This window comes from Anas acuta, chromosome 1 (assembly GCF_963932015.1).
Source record: "Anas acuta chromosome 1, bAnaAcu1.1, whole genome shotgun sequence".
Taxonomy (NCBI): Eukaryota; Metazoa; Chordata; class Aves; order Anseriformes; family Anatidae; genus Anas; species Anas acuta.
In genome coordinates this window covers 16,773,939-16,791,921 of record NC_088979.1, presented here as the reverse complement: position 1 = coordinate 16,791,921, position 17,983 = coordinate 16,773,939, and the positions used below count along the sequence as shown (strand labels likewise).

General features: G+C 35.7%; 1 protein-coding gene across 1 annotated transcript in view; it reads left to right on the top strand.

Moving 5' to 3' along the window:
* CWF19L2 (CWF19 like cell cycle control factor 2) overlaps window positions 1-17,983 on the top strand; it is a 68,147-nt gene that overhangs the window by 31,733 nt on the left and 18,431 nt on the right. The window contains exons 11-12 of the mRNA XM_068670341.1: window positions 12,596-12,721; window positions 13,987-14,124. Of these exons, the coding sequence (XP_068526442.1) occupies window positions 12,596-12,721; window positions 13,987-14,124 (264 nt within the window). The remainder of the gene's footprint in view (window positions 1-12,595; window positions 12,722-13,986; window positions 14,125-17,983) is intronic.

The following is a 17,983-nucleotide window of genomic DNA, read 5'->3' as shown; positions in this document are numbered from 1 at the left end:
TGGTTGAACCCAATTCTTGTGCATGCTCAGGTCATCTTGATCTTTCGTACCTTACAGTTTCAATTTAGGCATGCATACTATTCACACATCCAAGGACATGTGCATGCCGTGAGTTCCCCACCTAATCTTCTTCCTAAACATTCTCAAAGCCGGAGTCATCTTGTCCTCACTTTGAGATACAAGTCTGTATTTTCTTATGGATAAAACCGACGAATTATTAAGTAAGGTAAGATCAGGGATACAAAGTTTCTACACTTCCTTCTGTTTAACTAAACATAGTAAATGTTTGACCTATCTGCTTGTAAAACATTTTGAATTTGGCTCCATTGCTCTAACAGGGAGGAAACCATATGTCCTTTTGGCTTCGTATCAAGAAAGCAGAAAATTGTGGAGGCTTCAGCATTTAAAAATAACTTCTACCTGTTCTTGGTTTATCTCTAAGCATAGTTTGTATTTCTGTTGTCTGAAAGTGCTACATGACTCCCGATGTGTGTGTGTGTGTTAGTTTTGAGGATCTTATCTCTGCTATTGTCAGTACCAGTCATAACTGATGTAATTTATGCTTTTATTCTTAATTTTTGTTTGACAAAATCTATCTAAAACATTACCACTCTGATGCAGCTTGTTTGCCGTGATTTTTAGTGGTACAAAGCCTAGGAAGTAAACAAATTAAATGAGCAAAAGCCAGATTGGAAACAAATGCAGAAGTATTCTTTGCAGAATGGTTGCTCTCGAATGTTGTAGATGCAGGAAGTTTAAATAAATTCAAGAAGAGACTGAAAAAGTTAATGAAAAATAAACCCCTTGGGAATTGTATAGAAATGGTATCTGGGTCTTTAAGTCACCGAGTCACAAATGCTTGGAGGCATCCTTTCTTCTTATACTCTTAATTAGGAGCTCACTTTTTGCCATTGTTAGAGAAGGCATGTATGCTTTAATTTGGAGGTAGAAGGTGTTCTTCGTGATGATTCTAAATAGTTTACAATGTGCTTTGTGTCCCCTACCTTTTTTCTTTTTTAAAAAATTTTTTTAAGATTTTTTTTTTTCCATTTTCTTCTCACACTTCCTTCAATGCTCCCTGCAGTTGTCCTCTAAGAAATAGTCAAATCTGTTAAATGAAAAACAGTCTGCCTTTGTGTTGCTAAAAACTGGCTTAATTGTTTGTGTTTTCTGATCAGGAAATATATTGGCATGATACAGAATCGGGTAAACTCTATTCATGATGGGGGATTAAATGTAAATGTATGAATCTTATAAAAATTGTTAATGCAATTTTATACTCAAAGTTGAAAATAGATACATTTTAAAGGGGGAAAAACAATATAAAGCAAAACCAAACCAACCAACTGAAACAAAACACAAAAATCACCCTTCTCAACCTAAAACCTGTTATTGGGTTCCACAGCACTTAATCAGTATGCAGAAAACAAAAAGTAGTCTGTGCTGAGTGATTGCTGGAGACAATTCTTAATAATGATGAATTGTGTTTAAAATGCAAAAACTAATACAAAATTGAATGGAAGGTAAAAGGCGGTACTTTAAGCAAAATAACATGGTAGAAAATATACTGTCATAGTGTATTTAAAAGAGAGTACAGTTCTGAAAAGTAGAAAAAACAATAAAGGCTTTTCTGTTATGCATTTGAGGTAAATTGTAAGGAAAATATGAATGACTACAGCATAGCAAGTCTTCATTTGAATAACTGAATTTTGTGTGACAATGCAGGTGTCTTCAATCTAGTAGGACTTATTAAATAAATATTCTTAAAACATAACAAATAAAATGGCATTTGATATATGTTTTCCACAACAAAGAGCAAAAAAACTCTGAAGAAATCTGTTAATTTTTTTTTTTTTCTAATGAAGCATGTATAGTGCTTCTGTAAAGTCCTTTGGGCAAGGTATGTGTAGAACAATAGGCTTCAGTTTTGGCAGGCAATATATTTCACTTTAGAGTATGCAAATTACTAACATGACAATGCTTTAAGGGAGAATTTTCTTTTTTCCAGACAATGATAACACTCTCCAGTCCATTGCTTGTGCATCTCTCAGGTGGAGGGCATGTTACAGTGGAGGGAAAAACTGCCTCTTAATTTAGCCAGTTTTATGGCATAAGTAGGGCTCATCTTTTAATGAAAACCTTTATAACATCAGGAGCTTAGTATACTTCAAATGCAAAAATCCATTACATACCATTATGTACAATTACGATCAAGCAGAGACTGGATGGAACATAATGGGTCTTTATCTGAAGAAATTCACAGGATTTCAGAATGGTAAGGGCTGGAAGGGGCCTCTGGAGGTCACCTGGTCTGACCTTCCTGTTCAAGCAGGGACATCAACAGTAGTTTGCACAGGACCATGCCCAGATATTTTTTGCAGTACAGTTTTTATCCTGAGACAACTAAACCATATGAAAATAGGAGTAGGTGAGAGGAATCAGCTGTGGAACAAAACTGAAATAACTCCGATTAGACAGTAGTTAATACTTGGGAACAAGAAGTGAAAGAAGAAATATAGTCAATACCTCAGATGCAATGTTTAGAAATGTTTAGAAAACTGAAACAACCCCACCCTTAAAAAGTAGCATTCAAAATTGCAGGTGTACCAACATTCTAGGTTTTGGAAATTAGAATATAAAAGCAGATTGTTGTTCTGCAATAAAGACATTTGGTTGTCAAAACTTACCTGTAATATGTTTTAATTTTACAGGGTTGAATGGCCTTTCGGTGTGCCATACCCAATGCAGAACTTAAGTACTGTTGTAGTAAGTTTCCAAGACTTAGGAGAAAGACCAAACATTATTTAAAAACTATTTAAAACTTTCATGGAAGAATACACCTGAAACACCTGTGTAAAAGCTGGACTGTTGAGGGTTAATGGTCCTTGCTACATGCATGATGAAAACCTGTGATTTTGTTTGGAGCTTCGGATGGTGTGGAGATACTCCAACAGATGGGTTTTGGCCTGATTACTGTCAAATGTTTTCAGCGCATCATAATTTCTAATCATTGCTGTTCCATCACACTTGAATCTTGTCTGCAGGATGGCTGTACCATTCTTTTTTTTCAGCAAAAGTCTGTTTTCCCCATTCAGAGAGATGACTCGCTCTAACTAAAACAAGGAATAATAAAGTGGGCATCCATTTGCAGAACAGCTTTAATAGCATTAGTGCTTACTTTTCAGAAATAATAGGTATGTGCAGCTTCTGTGAGAGTATTTCCTGAAAACTCTTGCTCATGTCATTTAGAGAAGATTAAACAATTATAAGACAAAAACATATTTAGACAAAGTTTCTTAACTTCCTAAATGTAATTTAGAGGAAATTGTTTTTTTTTTTTTTTATTTAAGAAGTACTCAAAAAACTGGATTAGCAAGTAAAAGAAATATTTCTTACTGATTTCAGTACAATTAACAGGGATAAAAGAGCAGAGTGAATAAAACTTCAAGCAGATCATGTGAAGCTTTGGAGTATGTTCTAACACTAGAAATAAAAGTCCTTTCCAAGTGCCATGCAGCACTTGCACTCAGCGGTGCCATAGTTCTAGGTCGGTTTTTCTCCTAATACTAAGCAGAATTTCTGCATATTTTTATTGCTGTGTGTCTGCACCTTAACAAAATTTCTTCATAATGAGTTCTATTTTTCTTCAGAAATTTCCTTTCTTCACAAATTTCCTTTCCCCCTGCCTCAAAAGAAAGAAAGAAAAGCAAAACTATTCCTGAAAAGCCTTTATGATACAGCACACACTTCTGATTTCATATGGAAAGGAGGAACCTGTTTGCTTTTCTTTTAAATTTTATTTTACATATACCCCTTTAATGATGATTTTTCAAGTTGAACTAGCTGTCCTGCTAATGAAGATGCATTATTAAGCCCCCCCCCATAAGCTTGAATGACTGTTTGCTAGTTGGGATACTCTGATGCTTTCAGTTTTTAAAGCTATCTTTTCTGATATATATTGTCTGAAAATACCTCTCGCATCAGAGCTAGAGAAAATCTATTTTGTAAACAGAGAAATTTGTTCAAGTATTTTTATTGGGCTTAGAATTCTACATACTTGTTACTAAATCTTCATATTTACTTAAGGAAATAACATATACTTAAATACTATTTTTGTTTACACATGCCAAGCTTCTGCTTATCACATTGTCGGTCTTATATTACATTTCTGTCTGATAAGATGAAACAGGAATTTGTGGACTTAAGAACCAATATGCTGCAATACCTTTCTTTTTTATGGTCTGAGAATTTAGTTTGTATGTGATGTCGTTGCTGTAAAAACAAGCTGTTGAGTCTTTTTTTCTTCCTTTCCTACAGATGCTTCACATGCTTACAGTGGCTTATTTGTGCTATGGTTATATGACTATTTCAAAATGTAGGTAGCAATTTGAAATACCAGATTGCATCTTTAAACCTTCTTCTAAAGTTGTATTTTTGAGGTATGTGGCTTGCTGATATTTCCTTGTTACTGGACACACTACAAGCTGCTGTGCATTGCACAGTATTGGTCCTGTGGCTGGCTGTATGGCCATCTCAGAGATACTCTAAGAAAATAAGTACTGAGAGCAAACAAAAATTATTGAATGCAGGGTTGATTGGAGGCGTTCAATGTAAAGAGGAGATGAATAAGAAGATAAGGTTAGTTATTCTGAGTAATGAGCAGTTTAGATAAAATATTCTTTTTCATAATATAAGAACAAAAAATTGAATTTAAAGGGCAACCAATTTTATATCTATAAGACAAAATTACATTTTTACATAACATGCTATTAATCAATGTCACTCTAACTGGGGAAAAAAGAGACAAAACAATTAGTAGTTATATATATCTAATCCTTTTGTAATATGAATGTTTTCACTTATGAATTAGAAGCTATTCTTCTTTGAAGCTATTCTATTTATTTTTTGAGTCTCATGCTATCTACATAAACCTAGCACTACCTGATGAAGATACTCTTATGTTGGTACTTTGTTGCTGTGTTACAGCCCATGTTAGGTTTTCTAATGTAGCTCCCCTCTGTTAAATGCAGAGTGCTGATTATGGTACGTTAACTTTCTGATCTTGTAAAAACTTTTCTTTTTTCAATCTTCTTTCACTATTAGCCTAATCCCTGTTGAAGTTGTAATAGTGATGCTTATTACTATGTTTACTGGGTCTTCCTTGAAATACTAAGTTTCTGACCTAAGCTGAACCTTTTGCTTTTTTTTTTTTTTTTTTTTTTTTTCTGCCATTATACACATTATTCAGTGGCAGACCCCGAAGGGTCTAGATGCTTAGATGCTTTGAAACTTACCTTTCATGGGCGTTCAAGGTAGTGAGTACAGTGTGGTTAGTGCTGAAGGAGGCAGGCTGTTTATCCTGAATGGGGTTGACTCTTCCTTCTGGTAACTCAAGTGTAAGTGCAACCACAGAACTGAGTAAGAGGTAGTTGAAATGGGAGAAGAAAACACCTCGAGAGGAAAAGAGACAGAGGATGGAAGATAGGTCTTCTGCTATGTCCAGCCCGCTGAGAAGTGCCACGTGTCTCCTTGACACTTAGACCAGTAGAGGAATAAGAGAGCAATGGATTCAAAACATTTCCATTTGCCATAGACTGTAAGAGAAAGGAAACAGAAAGGAAAGAAAAAAAATATTCTTAATCCAGCACCTAATTCGTTTGAGATCAGAGTTAGTGTTTAGTTGTTGTGGTTTGTCCTTGCTGAAGACTGTCACCAAGCTTTGTTTTTTCCTTCATTACTTCATGTTTGCTTAGGTACTCGGATGTCTGTTCCTGCACATGTGGTGGCAGAGCCTTTTCATTTCCTTCTGCAGGATTATGGAACAGACACAATCTCTGGAGAGTTCAAAAATCTTTTTCAGAACTGAATTTTATTTATGTATTTAATTTAAGCATTTATCTTTTGAAAGCAGACGTGTCTGCTCTGTTTCGTTCAGTTGTGTTAATCGCTCTATAGCATTTTGTATGTTTGGTGAGAACTACTGTGTACTTTGCATATTTAATTGGCCTGAAGCAGAAATTTATGTTCCTTCACTAATGACAACAAACGAGTCCAGTCTAGTTTGGTGAATTCAAACAATCCTTGCTTTTTTAGGACTGTGAATAATATTTGTGTAAGAGTCATCACAAGGTTCAAGGATAGTGACTGAGCCTCTTCTCCACTTTCAATTTTAACATATAATAATAATATGTATCATATTTAATTACATTATTGTGTAATTTAATCACATTATTACTATAACCAGTATCACCATTATAGTAATATCAGAAAAATACTTAGTAATATAATCAATTTTGTATTTATAGCATAAAACGTTTATTTAATAGAAGTAGTTAATTTGGCAACTCGAGAAGGTTCAAAGTAAGCTTTGCAATGCTGTGTAATGCCATGCCACTGTGTGAAGAAATAAATCCATATTCCAGATAATAAAAGCAATTTAAAACAGAAGCAGAATCCAGACTCTCTGGCATCTCTGTTTAAAGCACAAGAAAATATTTGGTGCCTCTTCTCTGAAAGATAGTACAGTTCTTGGGAATATTTGTAAGGTCTTATGGGTGATTTCAGAGATTATTAATAGGAAGAAAGTCATTACTCTATTCTTGTACTATGCTGAATGGATATTACCAGGTAGTGTGTCATATAGTCATAGGAATGCAAACGTATAGAGTTGTTTTAGAAACAACAACCGATAAAATGAGGAGAGGAGTGATAATTCCTCTTATATATGAGGTTTTATGGTGCATTTCCGAATTAATTGAGGTCCTTGACAGTAGTTCAGCAGATAAATGAGAGTTCTGAGTGCTCTCTTTTGGTTAGATGGGTAACCACATAGCTTTAAGTCCTTCAGAAAAGTCTAATAGTGCTGTGAGTCATGACCCCTCCTTGCAGAGGCTCTTCCCGAATATACCACACTTGCTTTAGTGTCTTATACTTGTATGAGTTTGTCCATTGCAAACCTTAAATACATTGCAATTCCCAGAATCAGCCTTTGGCACATTTTAAAATATTTATGTTGTACTCGTCACATTATACTATTTTTGTACGGTGGACTATTTAAATGACAGGATGTGTACTGAAGAGTATGGATGTTATCTATTGGAATTGTTTTTTGGAACCTGAGAGAATCATTTTTCATGGCAGCTTTCTTGAAAACCTTTTACTGACATTTTACTTTGAAGATGATTCCTAAGTTCTATTCCATGATTTAATAAAATAAAATATGTGGAATAGCAACATCTTAAATTTAGAATGCAAATAATCTATTTTTATCATTTTTGATATTGCAGTAACTGCTTGATCATCTCTTATTTTTCTGTCAGAAAGCTTTCTGATTCTGGTGTGTTTAGAAATAGTTTTAGTGTTTATTTTTAGGGAGATCCTCTTCAATATTAACTTTTGCCTTACTTTTTTTTTTTTTTTTTTTAATTTACAATAAACTTTCCAAATTTATGCAGTTCGTAGTTCAGTTATATTTTATATTTAGATAGGATTTTGGCTACTGAAGGGTGTCTTTACTTCTACTAACTTCTTTAATCTTCTGAATAACCATGCCTGGCATATTTGATCTGTTGGATTCATCTTGGTTCATAGTATGCAATTACTCTTAGTCTTTCACATGACTACACATTAGCCTTTGTGCTGTCCACAATTATTTTATCCTTTTATCTGCTTATTTTAAATTCTCTTTGATGGACGACGACTTTTTTTTTTTGTACTTTCTCTTCTAAAGTTAAAGATTACTCTCTTTTGTGCCTTTTTCTATTCTTCTGGAATATTAAATCTAAATATGGTTATTCTTTTGTGTCTTGTGCCAGGACTCTGTGGACGAAACAAACAAAAACCCCGTTCTCTGTAGGGTACCGACTCAGAGTACGTGTTACATCTGTTTATCCTCTGCAGCATTTCATGTGTGAACAGGAGCCTGTTGAAGTCTATTGCCCTGCTGCCTTCATCTCTAGCTCCATTGTACACATCTGGGGTTGTTAGCAGTTTTCTAGCCTTTCTTGTTTTTTAAAACCAAACCAAACATGATGATGATTCCATGTTCTTTTTAGGTAATCATACTGTTGTTGTTTTACACTCTTTAATGTTAGAAGAACATTTCTGCTACCTAACTTGCATTTCTTCTGCAATTTAAAACCCTTTTCTTTTCCTCTTTTTATTCATCATGCAGGTCGTTTGCCAAAACCTTTTGAGTTTTTGCAGCTTACTAGCATATTCTTAATTACGTCTAATTTTTTCTTTCAACTTTAATTTTTTTTTTTCTAGGCCTTTAGTCATTCTTATGTTTCTTCAGTTTCTATCCTGTTAAATTTGCATTTTTCTGGAAGTGTAATGCCCCAAATGGGGCAGAAGGCCATCTGAAGTCTTGCATGTGGAAAAATGGAAGCGTTCCCACTTCTGCCTGTTCTGCCTGTATGTTACTGTGGCAGCAGGCAGAAATCAGAAAAAACATAATGCAACTGTTGTTAGTATCTAGTATTTTGGAGCTTGTCTTCAGAAGCATGTAACATCTGTTTTTCTGAGATGTAGCATACCTTGTAAACCTTCATTTTGGGAAAATAATCGCTGCTGAAATGGCTTCCTTTTTGACATGGCAGCATTTTAAAATTTGTAGTGAAGACACGTAAATCTTGAGGTAGGTGTTCTCAGAAGGAATTAGATGCTTGTAAGTTGAAGAATCTGTTTATCATTCTGTGCAATTCCTCAGCAAACCAACATTGGTGTTGTAATGTCTGTTGTTTTTCATGATTAATCTTTTTGAAAAGTCATTTATATAATGAGGTGAAAGCTTAGAGACTGGGAATGGAAATGATGTAGCCATTCTTTATGGAAAATTTTCGTCCCTTTTCTTGACAATGTAAAGATGTGGGGAGAGAGGGACTTAAGATAAGCATCTTTTTAGAAACTCCATAGCAACATCTGCTGAAGGCAACAGGACCCATCACAATTCTCAGGTAATAATCTAACAAGTAACCATTTCTGAAGAGTCCTCTTCACATGAAATCCCTAGTCAGGTGTATCTTTCTACTCACCTGCCTCATGTTACTTGCATCCCCTTCTGCATATGGATTTGACTTGTCCTTGTGGGAGAGCTGCTTTGTCCCTGCTTGGCCAGGTGGGTTTGTCAGGTTTAGGACAATATGTTTTTTTCCTTTAGAAATGTCATTTTCATTTCAGACTAATAAACCAATCTCTGGGTTTTGAATGTTCGCTGCAATGTCAGCTGTTACATTTTCAGCTTCCAAACCTGTAGAGTTATCCAAGTCTTTAAAGAACTAGGGCATTTGTTGTATGTTTCCTATGATATGTTATGCTATTTTCTCTGTCTTTGCTTTCCCTATTTGCAGTGCATAAATTTTTACAGTTATTCCTTTCCTACTTTTTAATACCGCTCTTTTTATGATTTTTCCTGTACCTGGTTATCTTGCAGTAAGGGTAAAATCAGTCAGCGTGTGCATTGAGAGTAAAATTTAGCCAGCACATGCATCTCTTGTCTTTTTCTACCATTACAAATGAAATTTAGTGGTTATTTCACTCAAGTGTTGCAGATTGGTGAGTTTCTTGTTGTCAAGCAAAGTGTTCCTCACAAAATTTCCCTCCTAATCCTGTTTTTTAGAACTTATTTTTTTCTTTGACTTTCCATTCTCCAGTTCCTCCAACTGTTAAAATTATTTCTGCCACCACAGGGCTGAGCTGTGCTAAGTCATAGGCCATTTAAGCATTACAGTACTCACAGATGTCTCCCTGTTTTCTTGACACACAGAAAGAAATGAAAAATGCCCTAGCAACTTGCACTGGTTACCTGTTTGTCATTATGCCCAGAGTACTCCACTTGCATTTATATCCCATTTAAGTTGTTGCATTTATATCCCATTTAAGTTGGGTGTACGTCCTGCTTCTTTTACACCCTCATCCTTTGTCTTTGCTCATCTGATACCAAGTGTTTTGTTGCTGTTATGTTTTCAAAGTAATGCTGCTTTTGTACAGGGATGATAACCAGTTCTTACATCTGTCTGAACAGCCCAGTGATGGTGTGAACACATAGCGTACTCCCGCCTTGGTTGTCCGTCTCAAACCTGACTGATAATAGGCAGGTTTGAACTTCACAGTATGGGAAGTGCAGGACACAGCCTTTTTTCCCTGTTTCAGTGAATCACCTCTTCTCCCCCTACCCTCTCCCAGGAGATAGAAAATACCTTCTGTTCTGAAAAAGGAACGACCGAGGCAGATAATCTGGCTGATACAGGGAACAAGTGGTGGTGTATGCAACGTGCCTCCCTGAATACTCTTACTGGAGCCAGACCAGTGTTGGACGTCTTGGTTTGCTCTGCAAAAATGAGATTTGCCTTTGATACAGAAGAGAGTTTTGGTTTACTTAAACAGTTTTTTGTTCCGTAACTTCTAGCTTTGTGTCACTTTTCCTGAAAAATATGATTAGGCCATCGGAGTCAGCACACTTCAGCATCTACAGAACTTTTAGACTTGATTGGGTTTTCTGGGACAGGCTTTCATTAGTCAAGGATGGCAGATGTAAAGCAGGCACGTCAGTTGTTTGGTGGAAAATAGCTTCAAATTGAGATTAATAAAGTTGTTTATAAGACTTGACAAAAGCTGTCCTAATATCACCAGATTTAGTGATGTCCCCCTTTTTGCTCTAATTTAATCATCTGACTTACCTAAACGTCTTTGTTTTTTAGAGTAATCAAGAAGCTCTCAGGCTTTCGTTTTAATTTTTTTTTTTTTTTTTTAATTCTTAAACTTTCCATAAAGTTGAATACTTATTTTTCTGGTGAACAATTCTCACCTTTTCTCTTTTTGTTTATATGTGCAAATGTGTCTCTGTCTATTATCTTTATTTGCATCTGATGCACCCCTATGTAGTGGGAAAGTTTTGGAGGGAGCTGGGCTCTTGACAGGACGTTCATCATGCAGCTCAGCTGTAAAGATGGTAACTTCCATCCCAAATGAGGACCTGGGTGGTGGGAGATAAATTCATAAACTGATAAAGAAGTTTTTGCAGTTACACTAGTGGATGAAGGTATGAGAAGATTGAGGGCTGAGTTCATAAAAGGGGTGTTGTGAAGCAGTGCCTCGCCCTCCTGTGCTTTCCTTCTAGGTAGCTGGCAGTGGTAGTGTAAGCTACAACTGTGAGTACCTAGACATGGAATTTGCAATAGCTGAAGTGCAGGGAAGTATTTAAGAAGCCATTTGGGAAATGAATACGTTCGTTCATCTCCCTGGTATTGTGTCAACAGGACTGGGATCCATAGAGGGCCGTCATCACTGGGCTATGTGATAATCCTTACTTTTCAGGTGCCCTGATAAATTCTGTCTGGTCAAGTGAGTGCTTCATGAGTCCTTCATGTCTTTTCTTTAGTCTTGCTTCTTCCAGGCCTCTTCTTCTTCCTCTCCTCCCTGCTTGGTGGGCAGAGAAATCATGGGAGGTGGATTTGCAATTTCTTGAGCTGCCCTGAAGTTATATCTCCCACATAAATGAATGATTTTCCTCCAGAGTATTTTCACCAAAAGACATGTTTTTCTGCATGGAATCTGTCTTGCAGCCTTTTTTGAGCAATTCAAGAGTGTTAATGAATGCTGAACATGAACTAAGCCAACCAGGGATAAAACTTAAGGATAAAGGTGCTTAGTCCAGGCATTCTGATTGGGTTTGGATGTAGAATAGATTTAAGCCATCCATCTCTGGCAAAATGGAAGCAGTTTTGAGAATGCATGGAGAAGTAACTCAATACAACTCTAGAACTCTACTGATAGATCTACAGGCCTGTAAACTCTTAGGTGCTGAAGGGTAAACTGGGATTTTGGGGATTACACTTTTCTGTCCAAGCTAAGATGACCTCATTTGTAGGTAATTCATTGAGGCATATGTTTGCTTCTGCCCTTACAGTCTGAATATGTCCAATATAATAAGGAATTATATTATCTGGCAAAAAAATAAAGGGGTCTCCCGTGTGTTCATATGAATGATAGAGACTTCACCTGTCACTGTCTGACAGAATGAGCTGAAACCAGGCAATTGGCATTGTGTTTCATGGATTCTGATAAAGTAAATCAACATCATCAGTAGTTTTGGAATTAACTTTCTGTGTCTGTGTCTGATAGTAAGGACCACTCTGTAAAATTCTTTCTTGCAGTGCCAGTTGTGTAGGAAATGGGAGTCTGATCTAATGGAATGTGTTCAAAAGCCATAGCCAAAGTTTTCACCAGCTATTCAGTATTATCTATTGAAGTATTCAGAAGCATAGTATTTCTTCTGGGGATGAACCTTTATGACAAAGAACAAGAAATACAAGCTTGGTTCTTTTAGGAAATTTATGTTTGCTCTGGACTTGCGTAGTTGGATGTGTGTTCAATCTCCTGTCCCTTCTTAATGTGGAAAAGAACTTGTGTAATGTGATGCTGCTTGCTTTGAATTACAACAAACATGCAACATGTAAAGAATCTGTTCTTTTATCTTTAGAGCTTTAAATGTTTTAAATAATCTTTTAAATAAATGTTTTTATTTAGTGTGAGATTAGGTGCTGCTTTTGTTTTTGTCTGTAACCTCTGTTTTAAAATACATCTTCTGACACAGGCTTCAAGCCGTCAAGACGATGAGCAAGTGATCCTTGTCAGAACAGATCAAAGTGGAAGGGCATGGCCTGTGACTGCATCAGCTGAACCACAGGAGCCTAGAGGAGGACGGAGAAAGAGACAGATGGTAAGTTTTACAAAAGTGAGTGCTAAGGAGTGAAATTCAGAAATGATTTTGTAAATTTACTTTTATGGTGCATGAATTAATGTGTGTGACTTATCAGACTGTCGATAGGTAGTTAAAAAGTGCTCTTCGGAAGATGATTGTAATTAAGTGTTAGAGAACATATTAAGCATATATTAAGTTTATTTTCAGACTTATGTTGACCTCTGGACTGTTTTAGGGCTTATTTAAATACACAGTCAAGGAAAAGTAAGTCTTTTCTCAAATTATCAGGCTCTTAGCAAAGCAGTTTATACTGCATAAAGTTTATCTGAACTGAATATTTCTAAAATATCTGTGGGTAATTTCACTTTTCTTCTGATCAAAAGTACTGCTGCTGATAATAAAACTTATGACCCAACTTTTACAGCAAAGTCTTTTGGGGAACATGGAGAAGCTTGGAGGCTGGAGGAACATTTTATTCTTCTAATGTTTGTTTGCAGCAATAAATAAACTAGTGTTTTGAACTTGGGGCTGGAAGAGCATACAATACCTTATATTTCTAGTACATGCTTGATTAGTACAACAGATCAGTTTGTAATAGCGTTGTGGAGGAGTAAAAAGAACAAGAGGTGAGGTATTGGTTGTCATCTTCCTGTTCTTTGTATGTTGGAAAAACGCCACCTCTGTTATGTTAATTACCATACCTTATGATTTTGCAGTATTTAGTTTCATTCTGCTCTTAAGGACAAATTCTGTTTTGTTGTGTACTCTTAAGATGGCAGAGGTACCACATTTATAAAGTTTTCAATAATGTATTTGATTGCTTTTTCTTTTTTCTTTTTTTTTCACATTTTTTTCCTTTATTTATTTATTTATTTATTTCCCTTTTCTGGCTTAACTGTCTTAGTTTGAAAATTAAAAGAACTTCTGTAAATAATGGAGATTACTTTTTGGAATATTCCATCACTGTGAACTGATCAACCATTTCAGTGAATTACTGTGCGACTTGAGTTGGTAGTGTTGGAGCTATGACAGCCTAAGGATATAAGAGATATAGGGATTGTGAAACAAGGCAATATTTTTATTTAGACCTACTGAAAGTATTGAAGGAATAGGAAATGCTCATTGTTCCTTTCCTTAGGTCAAATGAAGCAGCAAGCCCAGTTGTTTCGGATGTGCTTGGCTTGATCCTCTGTTCTTTAAACTTGCTGAAATTATCAGGGTCTGAATTCCATTCTTGATCTTTCTCACTAGGTTTTTATTGTATTCAATATGTTTGTTTCCAGGTCACTACTCATGTAGATAAAGAAAGAGTAAGGTACTTTCCGGATGATGACAGTATGAACCTGCAGGATTTAGTCAAAAATGAAAAGACAAGAACAGCAGAGGATCAAAATGCACTGTTCATGCGTATGGCATCAAAGGTAAGGTGTGATGTGTATAGGTTTCTGATTCAGCATTTTATTATAAGGAAAATCAAAAGAATAAGAGGCAATGACCCCCACTGTGCTAGGTATGGTGCTTTTTGGTGAGAATTCTGATTGTCTTGAATAATGTTCAAGTTTGTTGGATGATTTTACTGACATCAAAGAGATAGAAACATGCATGCAGGAAATATGGTGCATTCAGCTCCTTCATGAACTGATTGTGCTGTTTTTCTACCTATAGATTTTCATGCTATAAATGCAATCTTCTTAGCTTACCCCTGAAGTTTCTAAAATTTATATGAATACACAAAAGATACTTTCCATATTTGTTGATTCCAAGTTTCTTTGCTTCAAACTGGAAAGATTCATAGTGTGTGTTCAGTTACCCGTTTTCATTTTTTGTATTTTTGACATTGTACTAAGTAACTTTTAATGCAAGGACTGGATTGTATGCAGGGAAGAATAGCAAACTTGAATGGAGATCAAAGGCTTCTATGAGATTTAGTTTTCTAAGTCTTCAAAGGGAAAATTCTGGTAATTTTTCTTTGTATTTTTTTTCTTAATGTAAATGTATTTTTTTTTCTGTTCAACTTTGAAATATAAATTTTCTAAGTTTCTGATGACTGAGACACTTCATGTAAGAGCACCCAAACCAGTGATTCACTGGGATTTATTCTCGACTGTGACTGCTTAGGTGAAAGTATAAAAGCAGGTCACATTTCTAATGATGCATCCTCTGTGCGCTTTTCTGGCCATTACCAATTTGAAAAAAAAAAATAATTCCGTAGCTGGTATTTCTCTCTGCTTTTGGTTTATGGATTGTTAAGGTAATTGGGGATTGGACTGAATATCCCCTTTTACTTCCTTTCAGTGATTTCTTATCTCATTCTATTATCCGTACCAACTGCTAAAAGCTATGGGCTATAATTATTTGATTTGAAGAAAACAAAAAAAAAATGAATCCTGTGTGCATGGCATCTTTGGTTGCAATCTTGTACCTGCAGGTAGTTCCTCAAAGATCTAAGTTACCTGCATTATAAGGTTTTCTGGGATAGTGTTGAAATTCAATCCAGGTAGAAATGGCCTGGCCTCGGTATGTGTAAAAATTCTACTCAAATGATCATGAACCTTGGCAACTGAACTACTGCATACTTATAGAGGAAAATGTAATATAGTGTTTATCTTCTAAAAAGAAGCAATTACAAAAAAAAAAAAGCAGTATCTATGTACTGGAAAAAGAATACATAAAGAGAAAATGCTTGCAGGCTGTTGGGATTTTCTCTAGTACTAAGTGCTGACTGCAAATGTGTGCTACTGACAAAAACATTCTAAGGGAGAGAACACCTTCCACAAATGGGATAAAACTTGATTATATAAATAAATCCAAGGATGAGTGAACAGAAGAATAAAGAACTTTTGGAGGGTAAAAGAAAAATCAAATCCAAAACTTAACAGTTATTTAAAAGTACTTGACATGTCCAAGTAAGGAGAATGGAACAGAACCCGAGCCTAGCAGCCTGAAAGTAGGTTTTGATAAAAAAGACTGAAAATTGATCTAGAGAGAATTATATTGAGTGGATGTTTTGTTTTCTAAAACAATAAAATCAGGAATTAAGCTCACTGTAAGAAGCCTTCAGGAATGTTGTGTTGCTATAAACTGATAACGATATCAATAAAGCATTTAGGAAAGATGAGTGCTTGACAGAACTAATGAAATATTTGCATTTGAGGAGTGAGTAAGGGAATTGGGGTTGTTTAGCTTGGAGAACAGGAGGCTGAGGTGAGATCTTATTGCTCTCTGCAGCTACCTGAAAGGAAGCTGCAGTGAGGAGCATGTCCGTCTCTGTTCTCAGGTGACAAGTGACAGGACATGAGGAAATGGTCTCAAGTTATGCCAGGGAAATTAGATTGGATATTAGGAAGAATTTCTTCATGGAGAGGGTTGTTATGCATCGGAACAAGCTGCTCAGTAAAGTGGTGGAGTCCCCATCCCTGGGGGTATTTGAGACGTGACATTAAGGCCATGGTTTAGTGATGGGACTTGGTAGGTCAGGTTGATGGTTGGACTTGAGGATCTTGAAAGTCTTTTCAACCTCAGTTATTCAGTGGTTCTAGTATTAACTGCAAATGAGGTCAGAGAGATTCCTATGCATGAGCTATTATTTATGGAGAATAAATGATGAACTGTCTCAACAGTGTCAGTGAAATGAAAGTTAGCTTCAGTTTATAAAAATCCATCATTTTAAATCCAAACTTGAATTTGAGATGAATAATAACAAACACTAAAACCAAATGGTCCCTGCTTAAGTAGTATGGAAACTCATGAACTGGTGAGCGCAACCGATATTTATCCATGCTGCTGGGGAACAGAGGACGGCAAGTATAATGGCAATCTGAAAAGAAAATAGAATACAGGAGTAAATGGTTAGTTTTTATTATAAAAGGAGTTTACTAATAGATTCTTCGGGAGTCTCTTCTGCTTAACAGGTACATAAACCATCTGGAGGAAAGTATAACCTGACGATTTGTTACTGTTACGTAACTATTCAGGACTGTCAAAACTAGAGCTCACTGTAAAGAATGGTAGAATTTCAAAACAAAAAGCTGGGATTCTTCTAACGTTATAAAACCTGTATAAAACTGATTCTCAAGATTCATTTTGGAGAGTCACTGGAGAGAAGTACGTATTCTGGTGGTGTGAGCCATCTGTTCAATTTTGAATGGCTGCTAAAGGATTTTTTTGGCTATAAAAGGAATTAAGAGAATTAGCTCAGACACAGGAAATTGTGTTGCAGACCTCTAAAATAAGGAGAAAGAGATCCGATCGTAGGTATCCAGGCAGTAAATTCAGATGAATGCCAGGTTTGCATTCTTAACGCAAAATGGTGCTAATCGTGAAGCTGAGTGAAACTACCACATTGTACCAAATGTACCACATTGCTACAGAAGCATGACTATAGGATACAAAAAAAAGTTGAAAATTGGGTTGTTTTTTTTTACTGACAGTTTTATAATACAAAATATATGTGAAGTATTCAGTTTTTATTACTATTAGCTTTAAGTAACATGTCTGTAGTTCCTTCTGCCCTCATCTGTGAGTAGTACCGAATAAGTCGTTCAATTTTCACAAATTCATGCTTAAAACTTATGTAATCCTTTCATTTCATCAGTAGATGCTTGTGGGTGTATGGAGACTGATTTCTAGAACATTACTTCAGTAGAAATTACCTTTTATTTGTGTGCAGAAATTCTAAGGCATTTTTTTTCTTTTTGATTGTTTTATAAAAAGCAAGTGAGAAAGATTGCTGCTCATCAGACCATTTAAATTTTGCCCATGAACTACTTTCATTTCAAAATCTCTGCAATAATCTGTAACATGAATTTAAACATATAAGACAATTATTTATAAGTACAAAAGTACATTAGTAATGCTGGCCTTTTCGTATGGATTTAGTAAAGAGATATGCTGGTATTATAGATTAGCAAACAGGGCATTTACACGTTGCCTTTCCTTGGTTCTGAAGTCTGTAAAATGGAAAATTGCTTTCAGCCTTATCATTTTCACTTGCTGTGCAAGCCTGCCTGTTGTACATATTTGCATTTCCATCACCATAAAGCAAAATAATAGTCTGCAAGCACTTTACAAGCTAAACTAAAAAATGCAGGATGTTGCTGCTGCTTCTACTATTATGTAATAAATGTTTTTCTTCTTTCTTTACCTGGTGAAGCCCTTCTAGTGCAGCATTTAATATACCTGATAAAACTCTTACAAAGCTCTTGTGCACTGTTGCTTTTTACATTTACTTAATGATCTAAGCATGTGTGTGGTGTGCTGTAGAAACATTAATACAAAAAC